We start from the raw sequence: 24,917 nt of genomic DNA, 5'->3' as shown, positions 1-24,917 counted from the left end.
CACTTGTTATCCGAAGAACATCATCTTGGCTATGGATGCCGTGGAAGCGGAGTGGGTGAACTTCCATCTAACTGCAAATGAAGACACCCAGCTCACCAAGTCCACTATGTTTAAAACCAACAAAGTGCATGGAAAACAACAAATTCTCAAGACTTCATATGCGCATAGGACAAAACAGATTTTTTTAGGGGTGACTCAGAAGAAGCAATGAAAAATACCATATTTTTGATTGCATAGGTCAATTGCTCAACCCTAGGGAAAGAACAGCCATGTTTCAAACCATGATTATCCTGTATGATCTGCCGTGTCCAAAATTGATGAGGCACATAGAAGTAAGATGAAGACTGACATGTCATTTCACTTGGGGGGGAAATGAGACGCGACAGTTTGTTTTCATAGCTTTTTTTTTTTTTTTTAGTATATATTTAAATGCATGAAGTATACACAATGCAATCTATATCTATTACAATGTCCACACTTTCATAATGCTGGAGGAAGGTACATTTTGGCTTGTAATGAATGTGACAGCGGTTGGACATTTAAGACAAAAGCACTGAGCATAGACATGTTATATCTGTAATGCGGTACATTAGGCAACATTAGTACAGTTACCAAGGAAAGTAGAAATACAACATAAACTCATGTGCCTCATATATACAAACCAGTGCCTGTCAGAGTGAACTGTTTCTCAGTAAAGTCTCTCCACTAACATCAACACAGACTTGAGCCAGCCAGAAGCCATTGCAAATACAAACAAGGTGCTATGATTTCCCACTCCTTGACTACAACACATCTGTAAGAGACCCTCCTCACTAGCATTAACGCGCGCACACACACACACACACACACACACACACACACACACACACACACACACACACACACACACACACACACACACACAGAGTTCGCCAACTTTTTACCCAAGACCAACCATCAACGGCACACAGATCAACATGCCAACATTCAAGCTTCGCACCATGGCCTCCTGCAGTGGGATGGTCAGAGCTCGCCTGTCCTTCCTGGCCCCTAGGAGGGTCTCTCTGGGTCAGGCTCTTTCACACATGGAGGCTTTGACAGGGGAGTGTCAAAATAATCTGAGCTCTGCTGGCCCACTGACCTCATGTCTACAACGACTATTCTGGCCCAAATCCACATACAAGGAAGACAGTCTTTGACCGCAGTTGGAGTCTGAACTAGTGGTCCAGCATCAAGTAACTCTCAAGCAGTTTTCTACAATTACAGCAATGGTCAGCGAGTAAACTACTTCACCTCAATCATCGCTAAGGTTTCGTAACATTGCCCCTACCATTAAATGGCACCAACCTCTTTTATTTAAATTTCTCATGGTAAAAACTGCACAGGAAATCCATTTGGCTCTCAAACGCACATACACACACCCACACACATCTATACAAATGAATGTATGTGTAAATACAAAACAAAAAGTATTGTTAAACAAAATCAGAAAAGCTAACAAGTTTGAAAAGGAGGCTGTTAGCACTCGTACCTAAATTTCAACTGGATTTTTGTGCAAGTAGTCTCGAGCAGGTCAGTAAATGGAGTGTTTTTCCAAGTCTGTAAGGACAGTTTCAGGCACCTCTATGGCCATCTCCTTACCTTTAAATATCAGTAGTATATAGACTCCTCTAATGTTAAAGCCTTATATTTTTTTATAAGTACATTTTGTCATTCGGGGCAGTTTTACCCTATGAACATTGTCCTTTAAAAACCCCGCTGAGAATTCTCTCTGGTCCCGTGAGTGGGAGGGTACCTCTGACCAGCGTTGGGGAAGGGGAAAAGAGGGACGGGATGTCAGTCTCATGCCCTACTCCCCCTTCAATTTAGGTTGTCTCTTTTCCCTGGGCACCGGTCACAGTCTTGATGGAGCTTAACGTCCTGTTGAACCAGGTCTTCTTTGCTGCTTGGACTTCATTCAAGGCGAGACCTAAATGATGCTCTAGGTCCTGCAGAGAAAGACATATTTGATCAAGAAGGGGTTGTTTTTTTTTTTTTTTTTTTCTTTTTTTTTTGAGAGGGGAGTTAGTGGATCAACTTTTGGGAAAAATACCATGATATATGAAGCATTCAGAAAACACTTCATTTAAAAGTAATATTTTATCACCAATTTATTTTATTGGTTAATAAAAGGATACAAATTTATGAGTGAATTACTTAAATCACTTAGAGCTTGGGTGTTATTGAGACCTGGCAGCAGCTTTCAGGCCCGATTTGACTTCTAGCAGGCCCTCCCAAGGCACCACCTATGAGGAGACGTGGGGTACCTGGATCTTGCACTCAGCTTCCACCAGCTGCAGTTTTGTTTGGGCCAGCTCCAACTCCATCTCCCTCAGCTGGTTCTTGAGCGCCTCCTTCTCCTCATCCGTGTCCTCCTCGCTGCCCTCCTTAGTGGCACTCGGCACCTTCAGACGGCCCTCCTTGTTGAAGAGCACACTGCACTTCTCACAGCCCTCCACCTTTTGCTGCACAGTGGGGAAAGGGCCAAGGGGTAGACACAGGGGTGTCACTGGAGGAGGACATCCCAATGTCTTTTCTGCACTGCATTCTGGCTAGTCCTGCCACAGACACACGCCTGGCGAGACAGAGAGCTGTGAGCTAGTTCTGCTTATGGTCCAGGAAACCTCACAGGCAGGGGCATCTCAGTGACAAAGATGTCATTACCCTCACTGTCATTGTGGAGACCCTGGAGAACATTGCCATGTTTAAACTGTCACCATGGAGACCCGGGGTTTATTACCACTTGTGCACTTTTACCAAAGATGCGAGAAGGTCATTACCATACCCGCATTATGAGGAGGAACTCAACAATGAAAATTCTAACAAAGCTCTTCATTTTGGATTTGAAGCTCTCTATCACAATTCTCTCTTATTGTCTCCATTTTTCTGCAACACCTATCTTATTATTCTATGTCCCTCCCTTCCTTTCGCTGTATTTATACTACAAGAGGTAAACTCATCAGCTGCTGGATGCCAAGCATGGAAACACTTCTCAGAGCTCCTGCAAGTGCAGGAATGAATGCGGGAACTTCACAATGAAGTTGCAGAGATACCCAAAGAGCAAAAGTGGATCATGAACAATAGCAGCCAGTGACATGTCAAAGTAATAGAAGGGCACCCTTGATCTGGAAAGCACAAATCGTCACACTAACCAGCCCACTTCTTTGCAGAGGGGTAATCAAGGTAACCGCTCAAGAAGATGGACATCAGCTATCAAGTGAGTGAGTGACAGTTTGGGCAGTCTCAATCTCAGAGAAGGAAAATACCGTCTACTCTATGTCTCCGCCTTGTGGTCTGGGAGACTCAAGGACAGATGGTATGAAGGGATTGAAGGTTTATCAGTGGATATAATGAAGTGTTATCTGGGTGCACAATTGGATTATTTCAAATAAAAAAAACGTCTAACATTTGCTCCACTGCTAGGAAAAAAGATGTACTCACCCGAATCTTCTCCAGCTCCCCCTTATTGGCTGCCTGCTGCTTCTCTAGACGCTCACTGAGCTGAGAGCAGATCTATGGGACACAGAGGAAATCAGAACTCTCCAAGCACACCAGGACTGTAGCCCTAAAACAATGAGCACCTTTGCTTTACCCCAAAAGGCAGGAGAAAGGTTAGTTGAAAACCTGCTGTAAAGTTGCTGGGTAATATAACAATAACTTAAGTTCTCCTGTCCTGCCCTACAGTGTCTGCTCAGAGTTATCCCAGAATCTGGTGCTAGATAGAGTCTACACATCCTCTTACAGCTACAGCACTTACAACATTTCATTGCCAAAGTCATCATAAGATCACTGGCCCCACAGACACTAAAAAAGAATGCCTTAACAGCAAGCTAAACAAAATCAAAACTGCAGTTTTCAATTCTTGTTCTCAACTATTTTACAAATATGAAAATCCATATAAAGAAAAACAAAAAACTGACTATAAACCTGTAGCTATGAATAATTTAGAGATGCCCTTGTGATTTCCCCACACTACTTCAAATTGATCAATCTATTGCTCCAGTCCAGTGTGTTGTTTGGCCATCTAATATTCAGTTTTCATAACCCTATCATATGCTCTCAGTTTTTAGCCACACCATTTGGCAAAAACTTGACTTCATGAATGTACAGTGTAAGCCACACAGCTCACTGCTCAGTTTGTGAACATGATACCCATACAAACCTCCCAAAAGTTTTCTGCTTCACTTCACTAACAAGGGGACTTGATTTTCGAGTTTACACAGAATCAATCATAGCTCACGAAGTAGATAAGATGAGGAGATAATCCTTCATTTATTGTCAGGAGCATTTTATCCCTTTAATTCTTTAGTCGCACGTTATGGTGCGATTTAAAATGTACCGAGGAGCCACAAACAGTGACCTTTATTTTTTTCACATCAGATTATGGAAGCCTTTAAAGGCAACCCCGTTCCCATCCCCCCATGTGTCACCCTGTTAAACGTCTACCTCTGTCCACCACCAAAAATCACAATCTTTTCTACCTCATCGTACAGACATCCATACGTCCTCAGCTCTGCACATATGCAGAGGTGCCATACTACTTTCCTGCAGTGGAAAGGGGGAGAGAAGACCTTTATCTTGGCTCTGCAATAAATCAAGCTGTCACAGAGGCCATTAAAGTGTGATCACCAGGGGAGAAACCAAATCTGCCTTTAATGAAGCACATTTTCACCGCTATCTGATCTGAAGATTATTCACTTATAAAACAAGGAGTTGGGACACGCATGGGAGCATCATTTGCTTGGAGCATGCTGTTACCTGCAGCATCCAGGCTGCTTGCATGGAGTGGGAGTGCAGCAGACTTCAAAGTAGCCTCTGTTTATTTCTTTGTCTTTGCAAGCCAGTCAAAGGTGTAATGTAAATATCCAGTTTCATAGCATGGTTGCTGCTAAACTCAATAACACCTCGCTTAAGCTTGGAGAAATTTAGCATTACTTTGCATATTTTTCTTTTTACAATGGTGTAGGTGCATTATTTGGAGCATTCCTGTCATTTATCCTAGCACGTGACACCATACGATAGCATTAAGCTGTGTTAGCAAATACCACAAAGCAACTCACATAACAAATCCAAATTTGGCCACACAGCACTGGTTATATTAAGCAGGCTGCTATGCGCCAGATCTCCTGCTGGTTCCTCCAGATGGTATTGCACCTTTTACACAGAGACCCAAAATACAAACATCTACACAATAACTTCCAGTCCAAAATTTACTTTTGCTTATGTCACCACGCATGCCATATTTAAGAAAACAGAAGTTCAACTGAATGCTCCGAAATACTAGAAATACTTTTCTTTTGGCGGTTATTTTCATAAACTTATGGGTTCTAGCAGACTGCCACCAAATTTTAGTGGCAAAGCTACTTTTATTAATAGCTATTTTGAAAATGGTACGTTAAAAAGGTGCCAAACTGAGTTTTGAAAAATTACTTTACAGGGAGGTCAAAGAAAGAAAAAACTAAACTGGATCAGATGTTGGCACTTAGAAGTATCTAGCAACATCACAACAGGAGCAATTCAGGGTGTGTGTGGGAGAAAATGTGCTTATTTGTTGGTGATGTATATGTGTTACCTAAGACAAATGTTTACTGTATACTGGGGGCTTCAGTGTGATCCCAACCTGCTTGTATTCGCCTATAATGGAACCGTTCTTCTTGATCTCAGACTCTGACTTGTCCAGCTCTCGTCGGCACATTTCCTTAAGCTGGGAAAAAGGAACAGGTTTTTACATGCTGTATTGAGACAAAGCACCTCAGCACTGTGACTGTGTCTTCAGCCTCTTCCTGAGATGTTTAAATAAAATCACCTCACTTTTTTAATCAATTTTAGAAACGTACTTTATTTTATACTCTTGATGTATTTATTCTATTATTTAACCTTGTCTAGTCTCATTATCCTGGGTTGGTCAGGTTATATTTCTAGAGTAGTTACATAAGTTAAGAGCCAAACTATGATATTACAGAGGGCAAGGAATATTTCTGTTGATAATAATTAGTCAGGACTCGCACCTCCAGAGCATCATCATGATGAAAGTTTAGAGTGTAATTTGTTGAAGTTCTGTGTGCTCTCTTGATTAAATAGCGGTGAGACCCCCTAGAGCAGCTCTGATAACATATCAAGGAGAGATTCATTCTGATCAATGAGCCCAATGTGTACCTTTCCCGATTCCTCCTCCAGCCTCCTCTTCTCATCCTCAGATTCCACCAGCTTCTGTTTGGTCAAAAGTAGCTCCTTGTTGAGGGCATCAGCCTTCTCTTCTGCCTGTTTCACAACAACACAGGAGGGACACAGTACGTTTGCACTAAAGAGAAGGGATTAGGAGATTAGCCCAGTGTCTGAGGGAGGATAGCTCATCATCTGATGAAGTGATCACATGTGGAAACTGAAGAAAACTGTGTGTGGACCAGATATCATTCTATATATCAGACAGCCACCCCACCAGGAGTCATTGATGGACAATCACTTTCAGAGGGCCAATTTCATTTCATTTGTCAAATGCTGAGAATGAGGACACACACAGAAACCTGGTCTTGGTTTACAGATTAACTAGTCATATCATGTTACCAAGTAAAAAGGTAAAAAGGAAAGTTTCACAAACGACATAAAAACGCCTGCTCCAGACACATCGTTTCAGCATAATTCAAAGAACGCAGTTCTGACATTGCCTGTATCATTAAGATAAAAGTGGAAGCTATTACGAGCTGCTCTAAAAACAGTTTTAAAATTGTTAATAATCAGAGTACAACTAGGGGAGTGAAGTGGTCCAAACACTGGGCCATGCAGAACTTCTACCCTACGTATTCTTTTACTATATAAACTTGAACCAGTTTTTTTTCCCCCATGTTTTTTCCTGTCAAGTGGCACATCTAGAGGATGCTTAAACACTTCTTTCCTCTTTTAGTTTGACTGCACTACATGGGACTTTCTAACTAATCATTATTACTAACTTCATTTTGATTCTTGCTGTTATATCTGTTGTTTCTCACTGTAACAACCAATTATCTGGCAAAACCATTTACAGCCATTACATGGAATAAGAATGCAAACACAAACTGTTCAAACAGGAAGCACATTACCTTGGGAGACAAAAAGTTTTGCTCAATTTTCCAAAAACACTGGCTGAGATTACAGATGTCACTCTAAATTTTAACTGTATTATTATTCATGTACTAGAGAAAACGCACATAGAAGGAAGACATGAAGACACGGTGGATGTAGAAACGTGTTCCTGTGTGCTCCAAAAGGATGAAGATAAGCAAAGCAGAAGCAATTACACATACATTGTCCAGGTCCTTTCTCAAAGCGATCTTGCTGCTGACAAGTTCATGGGCCAGGTCATCATTCTCCTGCTCTAGCCGCATGTTGGCCTCTTGCAGTCGCCGGTTTTCCCTCTGTGATAGAGAGGCAGATGTGGTCAGACTCCTTCGCTGGGTTTGCACCTCCGAATCCTGTGGACCTCTCGGTGGCTGGGTCCCCATGACAAACTATCCCTCAATCTAATATTTAACAGTCCTCGTAAACTGAGCAACCTTTGATGAGTGTTCTTGCAGCATAGATTAAAAATTCACCTGCGCATTCTTTCTAGAACGTTAGCCAGAGCAGATCCCAGATGCAGACAACAAAGTGAGCGGTTCAAGGCAATGTGTCTGAACTGTGTCTTGCATGTCCACACATGGATGGCCAGCCATCAAAAACTCAGTAATGTATACAAGTTCCTCTCACTCCCAGTTAAGGTCACACAAACTGAGAAAGGAGCAGTATGTTTCATGTATATGTGCTTGCCTCTAAGCAGACCTCTTAGTTGTATTCCAACCTAAGGCTTGGCTCATTAGCAGGCTCATTCTACTTCCTGACCATGAGGTTTGTTTCTCTTCTCAGTAAATGTGGAAGCGCAAAGGGAGGTGGGGGGCACTGTTATTTCTTTGTGGAAAAGTAGCCTTCTGCAAACTGACCGAAACTTCCCAGGTACACTGGTGAGAGGAGCATCACGCTGGCAATCAATCGTTTCCTCATCTACTCTGAATGAGACATAAAGTAGCTGATAACTCCCACCCTGATTGTTTTGAGCCTCATTATAGGAAGGTTTTCTGAAACAGATATGCTAATTCCAAGTACCCTAGAACATGTTTAAAATTCAACTGTGAAATGTTGTCTAAGCTGGTAAGAGAGAAAAATAATGACCGCACTGAAAAAATATTCTGAGCAGTGTGTGTTTTAGGAGAGGTTGCTAAAAATCCCACCCTCTGATTTGTGACTAGTGCAAATTTTCAATGTAGAGCATGAGCCTTGTGGGCAGAACTCCTGCTGGTTTCTGTCCCAACTATGCATGACACCACATGATTTAACTAATTACCTACCGGCCTTCATTCAGCACATGAATTAATTAGTTGAATCAGGTGGTGGTGCACATGGCCCAAACAAATGCCTACACAAAATTCGCTCATAAAAACAGTTGTGGACCTCTTGCCCAGAGTCAATACTCTTAGTCTAGGCCCATAATATAGCTCATACCTACACAGAAATACGGTCTTGCCACTGCTTCATGAACATACAGAAATGAAATACCCACACAAATGCTGCACTGTGTACTACCTGAGCAAATAGTTGTCAAACCATATTTAAAGACAGCCACAACATCCAGGCTGCGCACTCTTATACCAGCAATGCTTCGAAGGCCTGCTCTAAATGATCGTTCACAAACATGTACCTCATATCTCTCAATGGGATCCTCCTGCTGGGCCTGCTGCTCCCTCATCATGTAGTACTCCTTCTCAAACTTCTTCAGCTTCTTCTGACTGATCTGTGCAGGAAACCAGGAAAAAGGGATGTTAGAAAAGCATGAGAAAATCTTAAGTGAAGGCCCATTTTCACACCACTGTTATCATCATGATACAATTCCCTAACCTTCTCCAGAAAGAGATTGCAGAGCTTCCATACTCTTGAGAAAAATACCAGGCTAGTCTACCTTATATTTCAATCTAAGGATCTTTACATAGGACAACAGGCAGTATAGCGGTTAGACCCATTGCAATCTGAAGGTTACTGGTTTTACACCTGCTCCTGCTATAGATCACTCAGGTTTCACTCCAGCAGGAATCTAGCCTCTGAAATACTGTTCCATGATCTGTGATCGTAGCTCATATTATTTCCCTGTCTCTTCAAGCACAGACCAGAAACAGATCCAAGGCCAGTGCTTTAAGCCATAAAATACCAGCTGACTGGACATGAACACAACACTAGGACAGTAAGAACACCAGGTCAATCATTACAGTTATTTCATTTTGTGGTAAAATGTGTCACATACTAGCAGCAAGGGTAAAATTCAGTCTCCAATCACTTCTGGCTGAAGTAAATATTTTCTTCCCTTGGTCATAACAAACTGCCATACCTTCAATGCAGAAGAAAGTCACCAATATTTCATTGAATTAATGGTGCAGAAACAAAATATTTAACTTATCTGGGGTAAAATGCATGTTAAGGCTATAGTAGTACCCTTTTGAAAAAGTTCCCAAGAAACAACCTCTGCTTCATCTAGCAGTTAAAATTACTTATTTGTAAAAAGCAAGGAAATCTAGTTTTTTTATCCCATTTTTGATGTTGTATAAAGTTTTTGTTAAAATTGATTACATAAGTAAATGTAACCCATTTACTATAGATAAAGTAGCCCTGCCTTCCGCTGCTAAGATTTGTACAGACCCCTTCATGTTCAGAAAATCCGAGCTACCAGCCAGTCCAGGTGAAAGCAGTAGTGGTTTACATGTGGATCTGCCATCCATTACAGTAGAGTAGTGTAATGGTGGTTATGTTAGGTTCCCCGGAGGCTGCTGAGTTACAGGGAGCTGAAACATTCATCACTCAAAGGGTGTGTTTGAGTTTGACAAGCTGACAGTGTTCTGGGGGCGTTCTGGGTGGAGCAAGCTGGACATGTGACCGAGAGGAACCTTTACCAGTGTGTGGATTTATTCATGAAATCTGCAACAGCTGATGTAAGGAGCATGCAGTACTGCATTACTGCACTCCTGACTCTCTTATTAAAAAGTCACTTGTGAGGGGACCCCTTGCTAGTAAAGCCAATTTTGCCTGATGGGGAAAAAACAAGAAACATTTTTCAAGCCTCTAACCTTTGCATCATTTCAATCCCTTCCTGCAGGGTCAAAGGAAAAGGAGGATAGAGGGAACAGCTGATTCTAGGGCATTTAGTACATTATACCCCAATTCACTCTTTCCAGAAGAAATGATGGAAAGCATCAGCTTCCCATTCAGAGCTCGTCTTATGTGCTGTTTCTGCCAAAACTTAAATGTAAAGGTCTGTGGGCTCAGTATGAAACTGATGGTGCAGTACAACTATTCATCTTCAACTCTAAAGGGCATACTCTAGTGGCTGTGTGCTATCCTTGCAACTTTAAAAAAGGGAAGTTGAAGACTTTTATATCAAGGCAGGAAGCTGGATCAGATGACTCGCAAACAAGCGGAACAACTTCAACAGTGCAACCCTCCATAAAGGTAACTGAATAAAAAAACCAACCAACCAACCAACCATCCATCCATCCATAACTGCTTGTCCAGGACAGGGTCACAGTGGTCCCGAGTCAATCCTAGAAACAAAGGGTGTAAGGCAGGGTACACCCTGGATGAGATGTCAGTCCAAGCTGAACAGCCCTTATGTACAAAACAACAGTACCCATGGTATTTTAATGACACATATATAAAAAATGCAATGAAGAGCAAAACTGAAGATTAGCAAAGTGTAAAATGTGCACTGTGTCCTGTAAGACTCTGTTGTACACTAAACTGTGCTTGTGGTAGGGCCAGGGGGATTGCTAGTGATAAAGAAGAAGATGCAAAGGTGGCAAGAGGAGGACAATAATAGTGGCCTGGCCAGGGGAGGAGGAGCACAAGCTATGGAGACACATTATTTGTCTTGTTCTCCACTCTAAGCTGACAGCTGCGGGAAGCACAGGAGCAGAACAGAGACAACATGTTCCTGCTCCACTCGGTACGCAAAACAGACCCCCCATCATGGGCGGGCCGTGAACTCGGCATGCGGAGCGTGACGGCACGGGTGAGGGAGCATGTCTGTCGCACGCAAGGCATCGACAAAAAGGCCTGCTCTGGCAGTGTTTAGACAAAGGCAGGCAGAGGCATCCTGACCCCACAGAAGCCTCTTTTGGGCAGAACAACTTAGGAGTATCTTGAGAAAACGTGGCAAATCCATGGCTCTCCATGATGGAATTTGCTAGTTTGTTAAACAAGAAAGATGGGCTGAATCCACAAATATACAAATGACTTGCACAGCAGAGAATGTCCACATGGTTACTGGAGCCTAAAATACTTTCTAAGGTTAATCTCAATTTGACAACAAACTAAGCATACTTTAAACAGAGCCATGAATACAGATTCCGGCTATCAGGCAAGTCAAAATAATGTTGATTTTATTTGAGTTCACCTGAAAATGACAAGGCAAGGACACCCTGAGAAAAATAGCATTACTGAAAAAGTAAAGCTAACTGCCAAGAATCATCACAAGCTGTTTGGTATTCTGAGGCATGTCTGACACCCAGACATTATTAAATTAGCAGCAGAGCAGGGAATGTGGTCCTCATATGTCACACTCCAACGGTCACATCACTGGTCACATCACTGGTCACATGGATTGAACACACACAGCAGAACAAACCATGGTTTTTGTGTACATTGGTCATAATGATACCCTGGCTGACTCAGTTAAAATGCAGCAACATCAAGGTAATTTCAATGTACTCTCATCTAATCTCAGACAGGACTACACATGAGCCTGGGGAGGGGTGAAAGAGACAATGTACATGAATATGACCGCGCTTTGCCCATGCTGTGGCTCGATGTGGCCTAACTACTGAAGATGCATACAAACCATCCTCTAAAAGTCCTCTAAGACTATTTTTTAAATAACTGTACATCTATTAAGTGGAAGGGGGGGGGGGGGGATTAAGTGAAAATACCTAATAAAACCCACCCTCCGTTTTTGTTATTTTTCCCCTTCAGTTGGGAGTGTTACAGGATGTGTGTTTGCATACACCACCACAGAATTTGGAACAGACCTAGAACGGAAACACAGAGCCGATCTTAACACTGAGAGACAGTTGAGATTAGTGCAGTGCCAGCGGAAGCAGGCTGAAGGTAAGAATTCAGTAACATTCTGTCCAAAGGCTGGAACACTTCCGATTCCTGGGGGTAGCCCTTTGATCCTGATTTAGCTTCAGATCTCGCCACCTGGCCAGCCTCCGATTCCCCCGTAGCAGAAGAGTGGCATGGTCTGCAAGCTCTAAGGACCCCATGACTTCTGCTCGCCCCTTAATCTTGTTGATCCTGGTCTAAAATTGATTGAGCTTTTGGAATAGGCACTGACTGAAAGAATGAGAAGTTCCATGAGAAAAGCCAGGGTGAGGAACTGGAGTCACCTGAAGATCCCTGTTTTAAATAATCTCTAACATCGTCATTTGGCCAGCCCTCAGTGTTTTAAAATCTGGCAGGAAAAGCTCTAAAACTACAGAACAGATGAGCAAACACTTGTTGTCACCTTCCTTTCTGTCACTCCACTTCTGCAGTAGAACAGTACAGAAGGTGTGAAGCAATGGCGCAGCTGTGTAGACCTGTACTGGACAGCACCACTGAAGCGACCACATCTTTTGTTCAGAGAAGGGAGGTTGCTTATGGGTTGCAGCCAAGACGATCCGATTAAAGCCTGGCGATGGAGTCATGGCATTACAGCTCAACGCTGACGGCCTGTATGCCTTCAAATCATGCAGTGCTACATATGTCCACAGAACAATCACCCCCATGGAGTAGTCCAACAGATGACTTCAGACTAGTGTTTTCAACCAAGTGCAAAACCGCACAGGGGAATGATGTCTGTTAACAGCGTGAAGAATTTCACCATGGAATTAGAGTGCCCTCTACTGGCTGCTTTCCTAACAAATGGGGATTAAAAAACACCCACTTCAACTTACTTAAAAACTGCCAAGAACCAGATTAAGGGATTCCAACAGCTACTTCTCACTATCTTTAATGCAATTATCTACTTGTTTAGTTCTTAACAGATAAGTACACATTTCAAAATATAAGTGGTAAAATTCCCTGCAGTCTAGCCCTAAGGGAGCAATTTGAACATAAGTGACTAAATCATTGTTAGTGTTATACTCTAACTGCCAAGTAAACATCTTGTTATACAAGCCAGCAGCATATTTTGCATTGCTCTCTGCTTCGACAGTATTCCACAACAAATAGGTTGACGAAAACCGAGCACATCTTTAAAAGCAATAGAGATTATTACCTTCATGCTACAGGCCAGCTCCATCAGCTTCTTAGCATTTTCCTCGGACCGGTAACGCTTTGGGACTGGGACCCGAAAGAACTTCAGTGCACCCTCAAAGTCCGTCTGAAGCAGGTCGTCCTTGGACGTCTGGAGAGAGACATGGGAAGGAGATGTTGGGCCCAGCGGAGTGGATCAGCTCCAACCCCCCCTTCTCATGTGGGAGAAAAGGAGACAATGTCAGCTCTCTGAGGCCTCGAGGCGGAGGCAGGGACAAAGCAGCCCTGCTCGCATTCTAAAGGGATGCCTGTTCTCGGCATGGCGCTGACATCACGGACTGTTCTCATGGTGGGCTGCCACAAGGCAGTTGCACGTCGTCGTGACAACGGAACTCTGGAGCCAGGCTGATGGTGGGGGCTGCGTGCACAATTACCCTTAAGGCCAGGCGGGCCACTCACTCACCCAAAAGGAAAAAACAAACTGTCGGCACACTATACACAGAAAACAACACATTGCACGGATACACAGATAGCGGGACCACACTTTGAGGCGTTCATAATATGGGAACAGAGCAGACTGGTCATCAATCTACACACACACACACACACACACACACACACACAATTACATGCAGAACAAGAGAAAGGACTGAGAACAGGGTAAATGGTCGGGGCTGGTTGGCCAATCAACATTCAGGTGTTCAGTCTATATTCAAGTCTAAACAAATTATGCTCAGGATAGCAAGCCCTACTTACAGCACAGCAAATGACCACAGGTAAAAGGCTCAGTGGCTAGGCCAAGAGTGGGAAACAGGTGTGCCCACAGACTGGTGTGAAGAACGATAAGTTCTACAGAGAAAGCACTGGAGATGAGAGGTGTGGTCAATGAAAGGGCAAACTCACCTTAAGCAATGCCAGAGCCACATTGAAGATGACACTGATACCCTGAGAGAATGGAGAGGTTTAGTTAGATAGGGGTAATGGGACCTCTGGAAAACAGGCAGTAACTGAAGAAGTTAGGGAAAGGAGAGGAAGAAGGAAAAGGAGGAAAGAACTGGGGTAGAAGGAGATCAGCACAATGAAACTGAAAAACTAGAAAAAGTAATTGTCGGAAAGCATTAATAAACAGCCAACACTACCACAACATAATCTGTATATTCTTTTAATTTATATCATACACATAACCAACAATAAATACAGCCTGCTGTTGTTCACTATATTTTTGTGTGTTACACTCAGTAAAATAATCCATCCTACTGTAGGCGTAAATATAAATTACTTGTAATAGCTAATAATGCAAGAATGATCTGATACAACTCCCTTGGGAACAGCCAAAATGGAGAGGAGAAACATGCCACGTTGGCCACAGGACACACCTCGCAAAGCAGCAAGTCGATGATGTGGAACACCATGTAGAGCGGGAACTTAGCAGTGAAGAGGGTGAGGAACCACTGAGAGGCATACATATGCGCTTCCAGGTTAATATTCAGGAAGTGATTGTACAGGTCTGGGATGTACTCCTGAGGGAGCAAAAACACTCTGAAGTCACACAGGAGTCATACAAGTGCACACACAGTTTGAGACACACTCCTGGGAAAGAGAAGGCACTGAAATTGAAGAGGGAACAAGCTAATAAATACAGTACGAACATTTCCCAGACAATGTCTTCGTAAATGCATTTCTTTCTGAAATTTCTTTTGGATAGAAAAAATGGCCTGTCTTTCTGTTTTCCATCACTAGTTTTTTTTCTTTTTAAAAAAAAAAAAACTGATTTTTCAGATGGATTTGAGTCAAAGAGTACTTTATTCTTTAGAATAATATATGAAATTTTCACACAAACTACCCAACAAATAAATAAATAAAGGAAGAGGTGTATTATTACGAGCGACCAAATGCTAACAAAAATGTTTAGATGATGAAGTGGAACCATCATCCTGGCCAGTAAAATACAGTCAGGATTTTAAGGCGAAACTTTTTTTTTTTTTTTAAAAACCTTTTAACTTTAATTTTTACTCAACACTATACTTTAAACTCACTCGCATTTCTGTACTCCACATTTTCTTTATCCTGTGGCATGTGAAGTGTAGAAGTAACATGGAACTATCCCACATGTCTAAAGCAGAACACAATACAGCGAATCAAATATAGTGAACGTTAGGCAATTTGTGTTACGCTTTTGTTAGAGGTCATAATCAATTAATCAATCAATTAATAGAGGTAATAAACTAAAAAGCCCAGTCTATTTTGCTTCCTGTCTCATGCCAGATATCTACAGTGCTGAGGAACACCAAGGCCCTGCACTGTATGAGTTATTGATGAAAACGGAATAAGCAAAAGTCTGACAGCGAATATTTAATTTGTTAGTTATAACCAATGTTTAAAGAAAACCAACCCATGAATAAATAGAAGTATTAAGCTATATTATTAAGCTTTTATTGATTGCTACATAGTGGGCAGACTGACAAACTAGTTATGAGCAAAAATCTGGTCCCAGTTGTGCTCATAAATTGAGGTCCAAATGTACATGCTGCATGCAGGGCCTGTAGCGCTTTGCACAACTGAGTTACGTGATTTTTTTTTTACGTAACCAGGATTTACATGGCATTAATCTTGTCAAGGTATTAAAAATTTCTAAAAATACTGAGCTAAAACAATTAGTAAATTAACAACTTACTAAATTAACAGTTCAGTAAGGACAGAAAAGAATTTATAATAAAAGGGCCAAAAATACTACTCACTGGCAAATATTCAAGGAATGATACCTAAATGTCTTAATTTGTTTAGGTCTGAATGTAATGAGCACCTACAAAGCTAGTAGGGTAGAACAGTCTAGCGACAGAAAAAATTTAATTTCCATTTAATTGCATGGCCAGTGTTGCAGTTATGTATCTATGAAGTTGGCAATTTACACATGTCCTCCTTTGACTCTTTGCTAGTGGGAACTGTTTACCTGCATGAGTCGCTCTAGCTGAAAGAATTTGCAGTGAAGGTCCTCAAAGTTCTGCTTGAAAAGCTCCCTGAGACCGTAATCAAACATGATCTTGACTAGCACGCTGAAGGCCTGCTCCTCTGGCATCTAGGACACAACGAGCACCAACAAACACCGTTTACTCTCCCTTTGTCAGTCACGTTAGAGATGCAGTGTTGCAGGTGACCTTTTCCTATGTCCATGCATGTTTCAGACTCGTCACAGATGAATTGTCAGTTTTTTCCCATTTTTATTACAAAATGCTTCAATACATGCTTTTTAAAACTGAAAGTAAGGCTATGCACAGGAGAAAATGACACTTTACACAAAGTCAGATGGAATCTATTGCCAGCATTTTCAGCCTGATCACGGAGTTCTTTTTGCATTCATGATTATTGGTACCTGGTGGTCAGAGACATTTCACCGCATACCTGGTTTACTTGATGACTACTATTTTTCATATTTTTTTAAGCCTGGGCAAGTGTATATACTTGGAATGACTGTCACTTCACATGTACTTTACCTTAAATTTGAAGATGTTGTGAGCCTCTACTGCATTTGCAACACAAAGCAATGTCAAAGGGTCCAAAAAGAGAAAGGGTAAAGAGGACGACCACTAGATGTCAGTGTAACACATCACATTTCACTGGGCCATCTCATTTGCCCTGTCTGTGACTCACATGTAGCAGCAACACTGCAGCAAGGAAGGACTGTCCCTGGCAGTATCCGATCTCCTGGTCATACACCGAGTATGCCTGCAAAAGGGAAAACGGCACAATCAACGGTGCTGTATTCCAGCTCTCAAGGCAAACAGGTTCGTGTCGCATGGGTTTAGAAGCCGAATATTTTTATTCTGTCGCTTAGTGAATGTTTGGATGTTTGAATAAATATTTCACTGAAGAAATTAAAACTCTATACAGTTTTTCAATCTTTACACTCTCATGGGGTTTAGACTCCATTTTTCTGCATTACAGTGAAAAAAAGAAATGAATAACATTGTTCTCTGACAATGGGTCACCACGTTGTGTTGGAGACCCGGAATCACGCTGCAAAATGCCACCACTGGACAACTGACAAGTTACATTACTTAACATTAATTGGTTATACCTAGAGTTTACGAAAGTCATGCAAATGTTAAGAATTTATTTAGTGTCAATTTGACAAATATGTGAAACATTACTTTTGCCCACAAGCAGATCAATCTGAGAAGGATATCTTACAAGTAACATAACCAATATAATTAATTCCACTTAATGGTTTAATAATGAGGCTGAAATTAAAAGTTATTAAATCCATATAGCCCAGACAATCAATCAAGATGCTGTGTGTAACATGCTGTCAATACTGAGATTTCTGCCAAAGGGGAGTGATGGAATGACCTGGGGCCCAGACGACCTTGTAAATAATTAATAATATGAAGCTGAATTTTCCATGTGAAAATGATCCATATTTACAATGCCATAGTAACTTTACAGATACAAAGCTCTGGCATTCTCTGGAGCATTCATGGTCGATAAAGTGTTCGAAAACTACGGAAAGAGTAGAACTTCACAAATCAGGCAAACAGAAAATAAATGGCCTTTATTACAGTTTATCGCATGTAACGGCCTAGGTCAAACCACCTTCAGCTTGCTTCGTGCCCCCAAGTGTCAGTGACATTCCCATACATCAGTGTTCATGTATACGATATTTTATCACCAATGCTGTTGCACCATATTATTAAAATGCACATAAATAATGAATAATTTCTAAATGTGTCGATACAATTCCATTGTCCTCTAGTAGCCCTGCGAATCATACGCCTATGAATGGACTTTTGCCATATTAGTACGTTATCTGGTCAACATGTAGTAAATATATTTATTTGTGAAGGAAGATACTGCCTCCTAGTGTAACATTTACTAAATTACTTACTAGCAATGTAAGATAGCAAGACATGGGTAATTGTATGATTCACTGAAATACCTGTCAAATACAAGCAAAAAGTGAAGTAGCTGTGATGTATTTGTACATCCACAGTGTGTCCAACTGACCACTCACCTTGCAAATCTTATATAGCGAGTCCTGGCCATCTCCTCCGGTGTCCTTAAAGTAGTCGTGTGCAGGGAATGTCCGGTTAATATCTCTGGTAATGGCACTGTCTTGAGGAGATTCCTGAGCAGAATAAGAATACAGACACATCAGAGAGCCAATCCCCCCAGACAATGGTTCTGGGAGCCAGGATTTAATACAATAAATTAACAGGCATCATAATCGCAATCACAGCTGCTTCAAAAAGCAAGTTCAAAAAGTCATCTACGAATAAACTATATGCAGAAAACAAAAAATGCAGCAATAAAAACAACATGCTGCCAGAAGGACCACAACTGTAAAGTTTCTTGTTTGCCCACTCATGCAGCTAAATGATGATGTTATTAGCTCACTTTCCATTTCATTCCTTTCATACTCAAAATAAACCTTAACAGGAAATGAGGATAAATGAAACTGATTTTTGTCACTTACATGACTGCGATCCAAAATTAACTTTTATTCCATTTTAAACAGCTAGTTGTTTGAACTGGAACAGGTGTCAGGCTCTATTGTACAACAGCAGGGACTTGAAGAGGAAGGTTACAAGTCTCAAATATCCATCCTTTAGCATGATACCACCCGATGCACAAAATATGTAATTCCTTATCAAATCACGCCAAGTGCAAAATTTCACAGTATGTACAAACAATGATAAAGGAATGCTAATGACTTTCTTACATAAGTTACAATAAAAACAATAGATACCAGTAACAAGCACGAGCAACAAAATAAAAACGTTCCTTGATCATTTTGCTGATTACGCTCCTAAGACCACAGCAGTACCATATACAGCTGTACTTATCACTCAAAGAAGGAAACCACACATTGAGCAAAACCACCCCTTTGATAAACAAAGGATCTAGACATATTATAATATGTAAATACTGAAGCTCCACATATGACTGACACTGATATCAGACCAAGGGAAGAGAGAGCAAGACAACAGTCTGTGTCCTTTATATGTAGTGCCTTAATTCCATGCTGAACCTATGTAACATCAGTTATTACAGCAGTGTTACTTGAACTATAACCCTGTAGGAATCAGTTTGTGTCCATAAACACTGCACTACCTGCAGCTGTAGTTAGCAGTTGCTTAGCTATAGCAGAAAATAATGTTCATGGTTCATGGCTATTATTCAGACTTTTTGCTTTTTTTTCCTCTGCATTATTTCCCACTGGTTAACAGGCAAACTTTATTTGGCAAATTATTAAATAACTTTCTGAAATTAGCAGAATGCACTGTACTCGCTCCCCACATAAACAATCTTGTAAACTCCCCTTGAACATTTATATTTATTTATTTAGCAGATGCGTTTCTCCAAAGCGACTTCCAATGAACTCTACGTAGCGTTATCAGCCCACACAGTTTATTCACCAAGGTGACTCACACTGCTAGATACACTACTTACAATGGGTCACTCATCCATACATCAACCACATCGACATTTTATGTCTCTCACATACACACGCCATGCTTTACTCAAAAAAAAAAAAAAAATGAAATAGTCACCGATTCTGTACCATCAGTTACCTGTCAAGGATGTGCAGATGTTGCAGATCTGAGGCTAAGCCACTCAGTCATAGCAGAAGGGTAAAAAAACAACTTATATCCCCCCCCCCCCCGATTTCTCTTCAGGCAACAAAGCAGCAAAGACAGGAGAAATTAAGCAAAGACTGAACCCTCAGTGTTCACTAAAGAGGCTCTGTTCAGATGGTTCTGAATAATTCCATTTAAATCTACAGGCATTGCTTTTTGCTTAACTTATGATTTCATGTAATACATTACATTATTACACATTTATTCAAGGGAATGTTCATTAAGCAAAATTCTAATTTCTTGCCATATGTATACTATCCTTGATTTGGGACCAAAACCCTTCTGGTGTAAAGTCACCTGGTTCTTACAAAGGTTAAAAAAAGAATGTCACCTAAAAATGTGCACAATCCAGATGCACTGGTTTCAGAGCAGATTCAGCAAGAGACCTCAGGCTCCTTGCCTTGAATGTCCAGACCAGAGTGGTCACAGCAGATGAGAAGAAACAAAACCGTTATTCAGAACGGTAAAAAGCAGTGCAATCACAGGACCAGAGAGCACAGCAGCTCCTTCACAATGCCCCACAGGGGCAGAGCCAATTTACAACAGGACTTTCCTGCAGTGAACTCTCCTGTTCTACACAGCATGTTGTTTTATGAGGGTCTCATGACCAGTGTGTGATCACATGACCAGCTCAGTTGCCGTGATATTCTCTTCTTCAAGCTGCTGTGCCCACCTCTCTGAGGAAGAAGGGAACAAAACAAGAGAGGACACTGCTGGTGACAAGGAGCCTGGGCATAAAATTCTCTGGTGGCGACAACTCTTCCATCTCTCTCTCTCTCTCTCTCTCAGTCACAAGTGCTCACCCTCCTAAACATGTTAGCAGGCCTGAATCAGAATGTGAGCTGAAGTCCCCAGATGTCACGATAATTTAACCCACCCTACAAAGTAATATTTAACTGTGGATTTGTTTTCAAACAGGATGTAAGGTGCTAAATCCTTTTCCGAGGGGGACGTGCTAATCCACAGTTAACCCAAACTCAGCTCTGTAATAAAATGCAACATAGTGATGTGTCATAATAGGAGTAAAGAGAATTAATGTTGAAACAAGAGGAATATTCTTGCATAAAGAGAACCTAACTATCAGCTGAAACTGAGGTGAACAGCTGGTCATTTGGCTCACTTGGCAGGCCAGTAAATCCATTCTAGAGCTTCCTTCTAATGTAACCAAACTATGGAACGGTTAAACTAAACTTCCTATTGTGGCTTTAATCTGGAAACAATAGCTATTTATTTTTATTCACTCATTACTAAAGTAACTGGGGAAAAAAATGTGAACTGGTAAACTACTGCTTTTAACAAAGTAAATTAGAAAGAAAGAAGCAAAGAAATTCAAAGGACAAACTAAACTTGAAAGCAAGAATGGCTGTATGCTTAACAGTATGCAAAAAAAAAAAAAAAAGAATCCAAATAAAAAACTATGCTTTTTAGCATAGTCACTGAAAAACCCTTTGTAAGGTGGATTCTCGAAAGTAAAATGTGTAACTATGATAAATTTAATGCTAAAAATGTTGTGTGCCTAAGCCCCCAAATTGACACTCATTATACTAAAATATCACCAAATTCCATAAAAATGGGAACAATTAATTAATATTTAACATTAGTTATAACACAACATAGCAAGGCAGTAAAAGGAATCAATGGAAACACACACACACACAGTCTGAAACCTCTTGTCCCGAGCGGGGTCGCGGCAAACTGGAGCCTAATCCGGCAACACAGGGAGCAAGGCTGGAGGGGACACACCTGGGATGGGACGCCAGTCTGTCATAAGGCACCCCAAGTGAGACTGGAACCCCAGACCCACCAGAGAGCAGGCACAAGCCAAACCCACTGCGCCACCGCACCCCCGCCATGTGGAGATGCATAGAATCTAAATATGGTCCTGGTAATGGCTCTGAAGCTGAAGTAAGGATGAAACTCTTTATGCAGTCAAATTCTCAATGTGAATGAGCCTACATATGACTGCACAGGTAAGAATAACAAAAACAATACTGTGGTTGGAGGACTCATTAAAATAGCAAACAGAACAGATAAGTGGATTCAAGAGCTTTAACTGGATGCATATACTTGTTTACATCACATAAAAACAAAGCAAATAATGGTTCTATCATTCCAAAGTCGTCCTTTTTTTTTTTTTTTATAAACATTTCTCATTAGATTATTTACAGGGTCTGTTCATACTAAATGGGAGATAGGAGGATTATGTGAAGCATGCAAGAACATGCTAAACACATTTACAGGATAGCCTGTTTAAAGGCTTCCTGTGGCGAAGGCCGCAAATTTTAATCCCCAATATAACTTGCTTAAATTGCAAGAATGGAGTGTAACGTATTGCAGAATCCCTACAGGTTACAAAATTTAACCCAATGATGTACTGAAACGTTGCAGTACATCATTGGGTTAAATTTTGTAACCTGTAGGGAAGTTTATCATTCAATGGTAAAATAAATGTGTGGTTACAGTACAAATTGTATAAACAATACAGTGCTGCAATGCATAAACAATTGAATATTCTTTGCCATTTGTACATTAGCATTCAAAAGTTTAGAATCACTCAGAAATTTTCATATTTTTGATTGAAATTAGTACTTTTATTCACCAAGGACACCTACACCAAACGCTGCCCCAGAAAGACGATGCGCATCATGAAAGATCACAGTCGCCCCACACGGGCACTTTTCTCTTCCCAACCATCTGCAAAACAGCTTAGGTCTATTCGAACCCGCACGGCTAGGTACAGGAACAGCTTTTACCCCACTGCTGTAAGAGTATACAACACTAACCAATGTGCCACCTTTAGTAACTAGAGTCGGATTACTCCACCCAAACACATTGGTAAATTACACTGTCACTTAAGCATTCTCATTCCCATTCTCTCGTTCTGAGTTCTCTGACTGTCAACTGGCATTATTGTTACTACTGTTACCATAATTTATTGCTATTGCTGTTGCACTACTCACTGTCATTGTTTTGTTTGTGCAGTATTTCTATTGTCTTTGTCCATAGCCTGTGGAGAAGCATTCAGGAAGATTTTCGTGATACATGTACATGGTACTTGTACCTATGACAAGAAACGTGAACTTAAATTGATCAGAAATGATACATTGTTACTTTTCATCTCATATAACTGTTCTATGCACCAAACTTTACATTCATCAAAGAATCCAGTCCATCAAAGACAGTATGGACAGTCTATGTCTATGGACAGTTCAGCTTCCCGTTTCTCCACCAAATAGGTTTTGCATAGCTTAGAAGTATGCTTTGGATCGGTGTCTTGCTTGGCATGATGAGTAGTAACCTTTCTGGTTTGTTATTCCTTGCACACTCTGTAAATTTCCAACTTTAGCAGCACCAAAGCAGGCCCATACATTTCCTCCTCCATGCTTGACACAAGGCTTCAAGCACTCCTCCAGGATGATTTCATTTGCTCTACGTCTCACATGTTCTCGCCCTTGATTCAGTCCATAATGCTCTTTTCCAGTCATCCACTGTCAAACGTTTGTGTTTTTTTTCCCGTTTTAACTTTTTCTTTTTATTCCCCAGCTTCAGATATGGCTTTTTCTTTGAAACACTGCCTCTAAAGCCAGCATCCTGGAGTCATCTTCTCACTGTTGCAGATGACACTACTATTTGGTGTGTACTGGAAGTAGCCAATGGAGGACCTATAAGGCATCTGTTTCTCAAACTACACTTACTACCCTATTGTGCAGTTGTACATCTGGGGCTTTCACTTCTTTTTCTGTCCTGGTTAGATCCAGTTTGCCCTCTTCTCTTAAGACAGTAGCAGACACCTTTGTATGAAATCTTCAGTTTCTTAGCAATCTGAGGCATTAAGCAGTAACAGCCATTTGCAACGTCTTGATATATTTTTAAATCAATTTGATGGTACTCTCATTAAAAAAGTAGTTCTTTCAAAAACATTACAATTTCTGGGCGATTCCAAACTTTCATCTGGTTTTCAAAAGCTCCCTTTTACTCATTTTAAACTGTGTTTTTCTCTTTTTGAACTCAGGGACACTATTACAACAGCCACCTAAGCTCTGCGGTGTTTATGAACCAAACAACAGCACTGAAAACACATCAACAAGAGGAAACGGACGGAAATACAGAAGGTCTCTAACCCGTTTTAAAAGACAGCACTATTAATGTTTTAACTTTTCTTATACCAGCTTGAAGGAGCTGTGCAGCCCAAAAAGTCACTTTTTCTCTAAAACTGATTGTTGAAATAATGTTACCAATTTTTTTATTTGCATTTCTTATAAATTTTTCCCCTCACTGATCTGTTGTGTATTAGTGGGAAAAGCAGCTTAAAGCCACACAGCAACTATGTCCCACTGGGACAGAATTTTTTCTTTTAAAAACCTGCCACTAGCTAAAATAACATGACTGTGGGAATGTTCAGTAAAAACACCATGTAACTGGCAAAAATGCCATTTTAGTTAATTATAAGCCCACTGTTTGAAAAAGACATATTTTGATAAGCCAATATAACAGTTTTTCTTTGTATGAGACCCCATTATGTAAAAGTTTAGGGTAAATCAATAAAATACAAAATGCCAGTAATTGTGCACCCCAAAAGCACTATCATGGTGTTGAGTGTTTCAGCAGTGGGATTTGAGGACATCATGAAATATTCAGCTGCATAGAGTGCATTGCTAGATCTCAGGCATTTATCAAAAACAAGGGTTACTCCTCTCCGCAGAACACAGGGCTCTCTTGAGGGGTCAATATCTGTCAACAGAATGAACCATAATACTGTTCCACCTTGACATGGATTCCAGAAAAACCTGAAGTATCCTTAAAATTCTTCAGTGTTAGCAAAGCACTACAGTTTCAGACAGCTGGCTTCACACTTTGCTCACATCAGCCCACCTCCACCCATCCCCACCAGATGTGGTTGTAAGTCGGTGTCCCGGGAGGCAGCCTGTTCCCACGCATGCAGCTGTATCCTGTTGCATTTTACGGTTTTGTACCAGT

The 24,917-nt window shown here is 41.1% G+C and overlaps 1 protein-coding gene across 5 annotated transcripts in view; it reads right to left on the bottom strand.

The window, feature by feature from the left end:
* Nucleotides 1–289: 289 nt before the first annotated feature.
* The window catches only part of rabgap1 (RAB GTPase activating protein 1), a 67,477-nt gene continuing 42,849 nt past the window's right edge, over nucleotides 290–24,917 (bottom strand). For 3 of the 5 annotated variants that reach the window (XM_029252787.1, XM_029252786.1, XM_029252788.1), the window contains 13 exons: nucleotides 18,314–18,427; nucleotides 16,954–17,028; nucleotides 16,256–16,381; nucleotides 14,682–14,825; nucleotides 14,209–14,250; nucleotides 13,328–13,456; nucleotides 8,726–8,818; nucleotides 7,299–7,409; nucleotides 6,175–6,279; nucleotides 5,639–5,722; nucleotides 3,460–3,531; nucleotides 2,286–2,483; nucleotides 290–1,967 (listed from right to left, as the gene is read on the bottom strand). In XM_029252787.1, the coding sequence (XP_029108620.1) occupies nucleotides 1,845–1,967; nucleotides 2,286–2,483; nucleotides 3,460–3,531; nucleotides 5,639–5,722; nucleotides 6,175–6,279; nucleotides 7,299–7,409; nucleotides 8,726–8,818; nucleotides 13,328–13,456; nucleotides 14,209–14,250; nucleotides 14,682–14,825; nucleotides 16,256–16,381; nucleotides 16,954–17,028; nucleotides 18,314–18,427 (1,416 nt within the window). In that variant the 3' untranslated portion in view covers nucleotides 290–1,844. The remainder of the gene's footprint in view (nucleotides 1,968–2,285; nucleotides 2,484–3,459; nucleotides 3,532–5,638; nucleotides 5,723–6,174; nucleotides 6,280–7,298; nucleotides 7,410–8,725; nucleotides 8,819–13,327; nucleotides 13,457–14,208; nucleotides 14,251–14,681; nucleotides 14,826–16,255; nucleotides 16,382–16,953; nucleotides 17,029–18,313; nucleotides 18,428–24,917) is intronic. The other 2 variants (XM_029252789.1, XM_029252790.1) reach the window with 1 other exon arrangement.

The sequence above is a fragment of the Scleropages formosus genome, chromosome 6 (assembly GCF_900964775.1).
Source record: "Scleropages formosus chromosome 6, fSclFor1.1, whole genome shotgun sequence".
Taxonomy (NCBI): domain Eukaryota; kingdom Metazoa; phylum Chordata; class Actinopteri; order Osteoglossiformes; family Osteoglossidae; genus Scleropages; species Scleropages formosus.
Note: the sequence above shows the minus strand (reverse complement) of the source record. Positions and strands in the feature narration are given on the sequence as shown.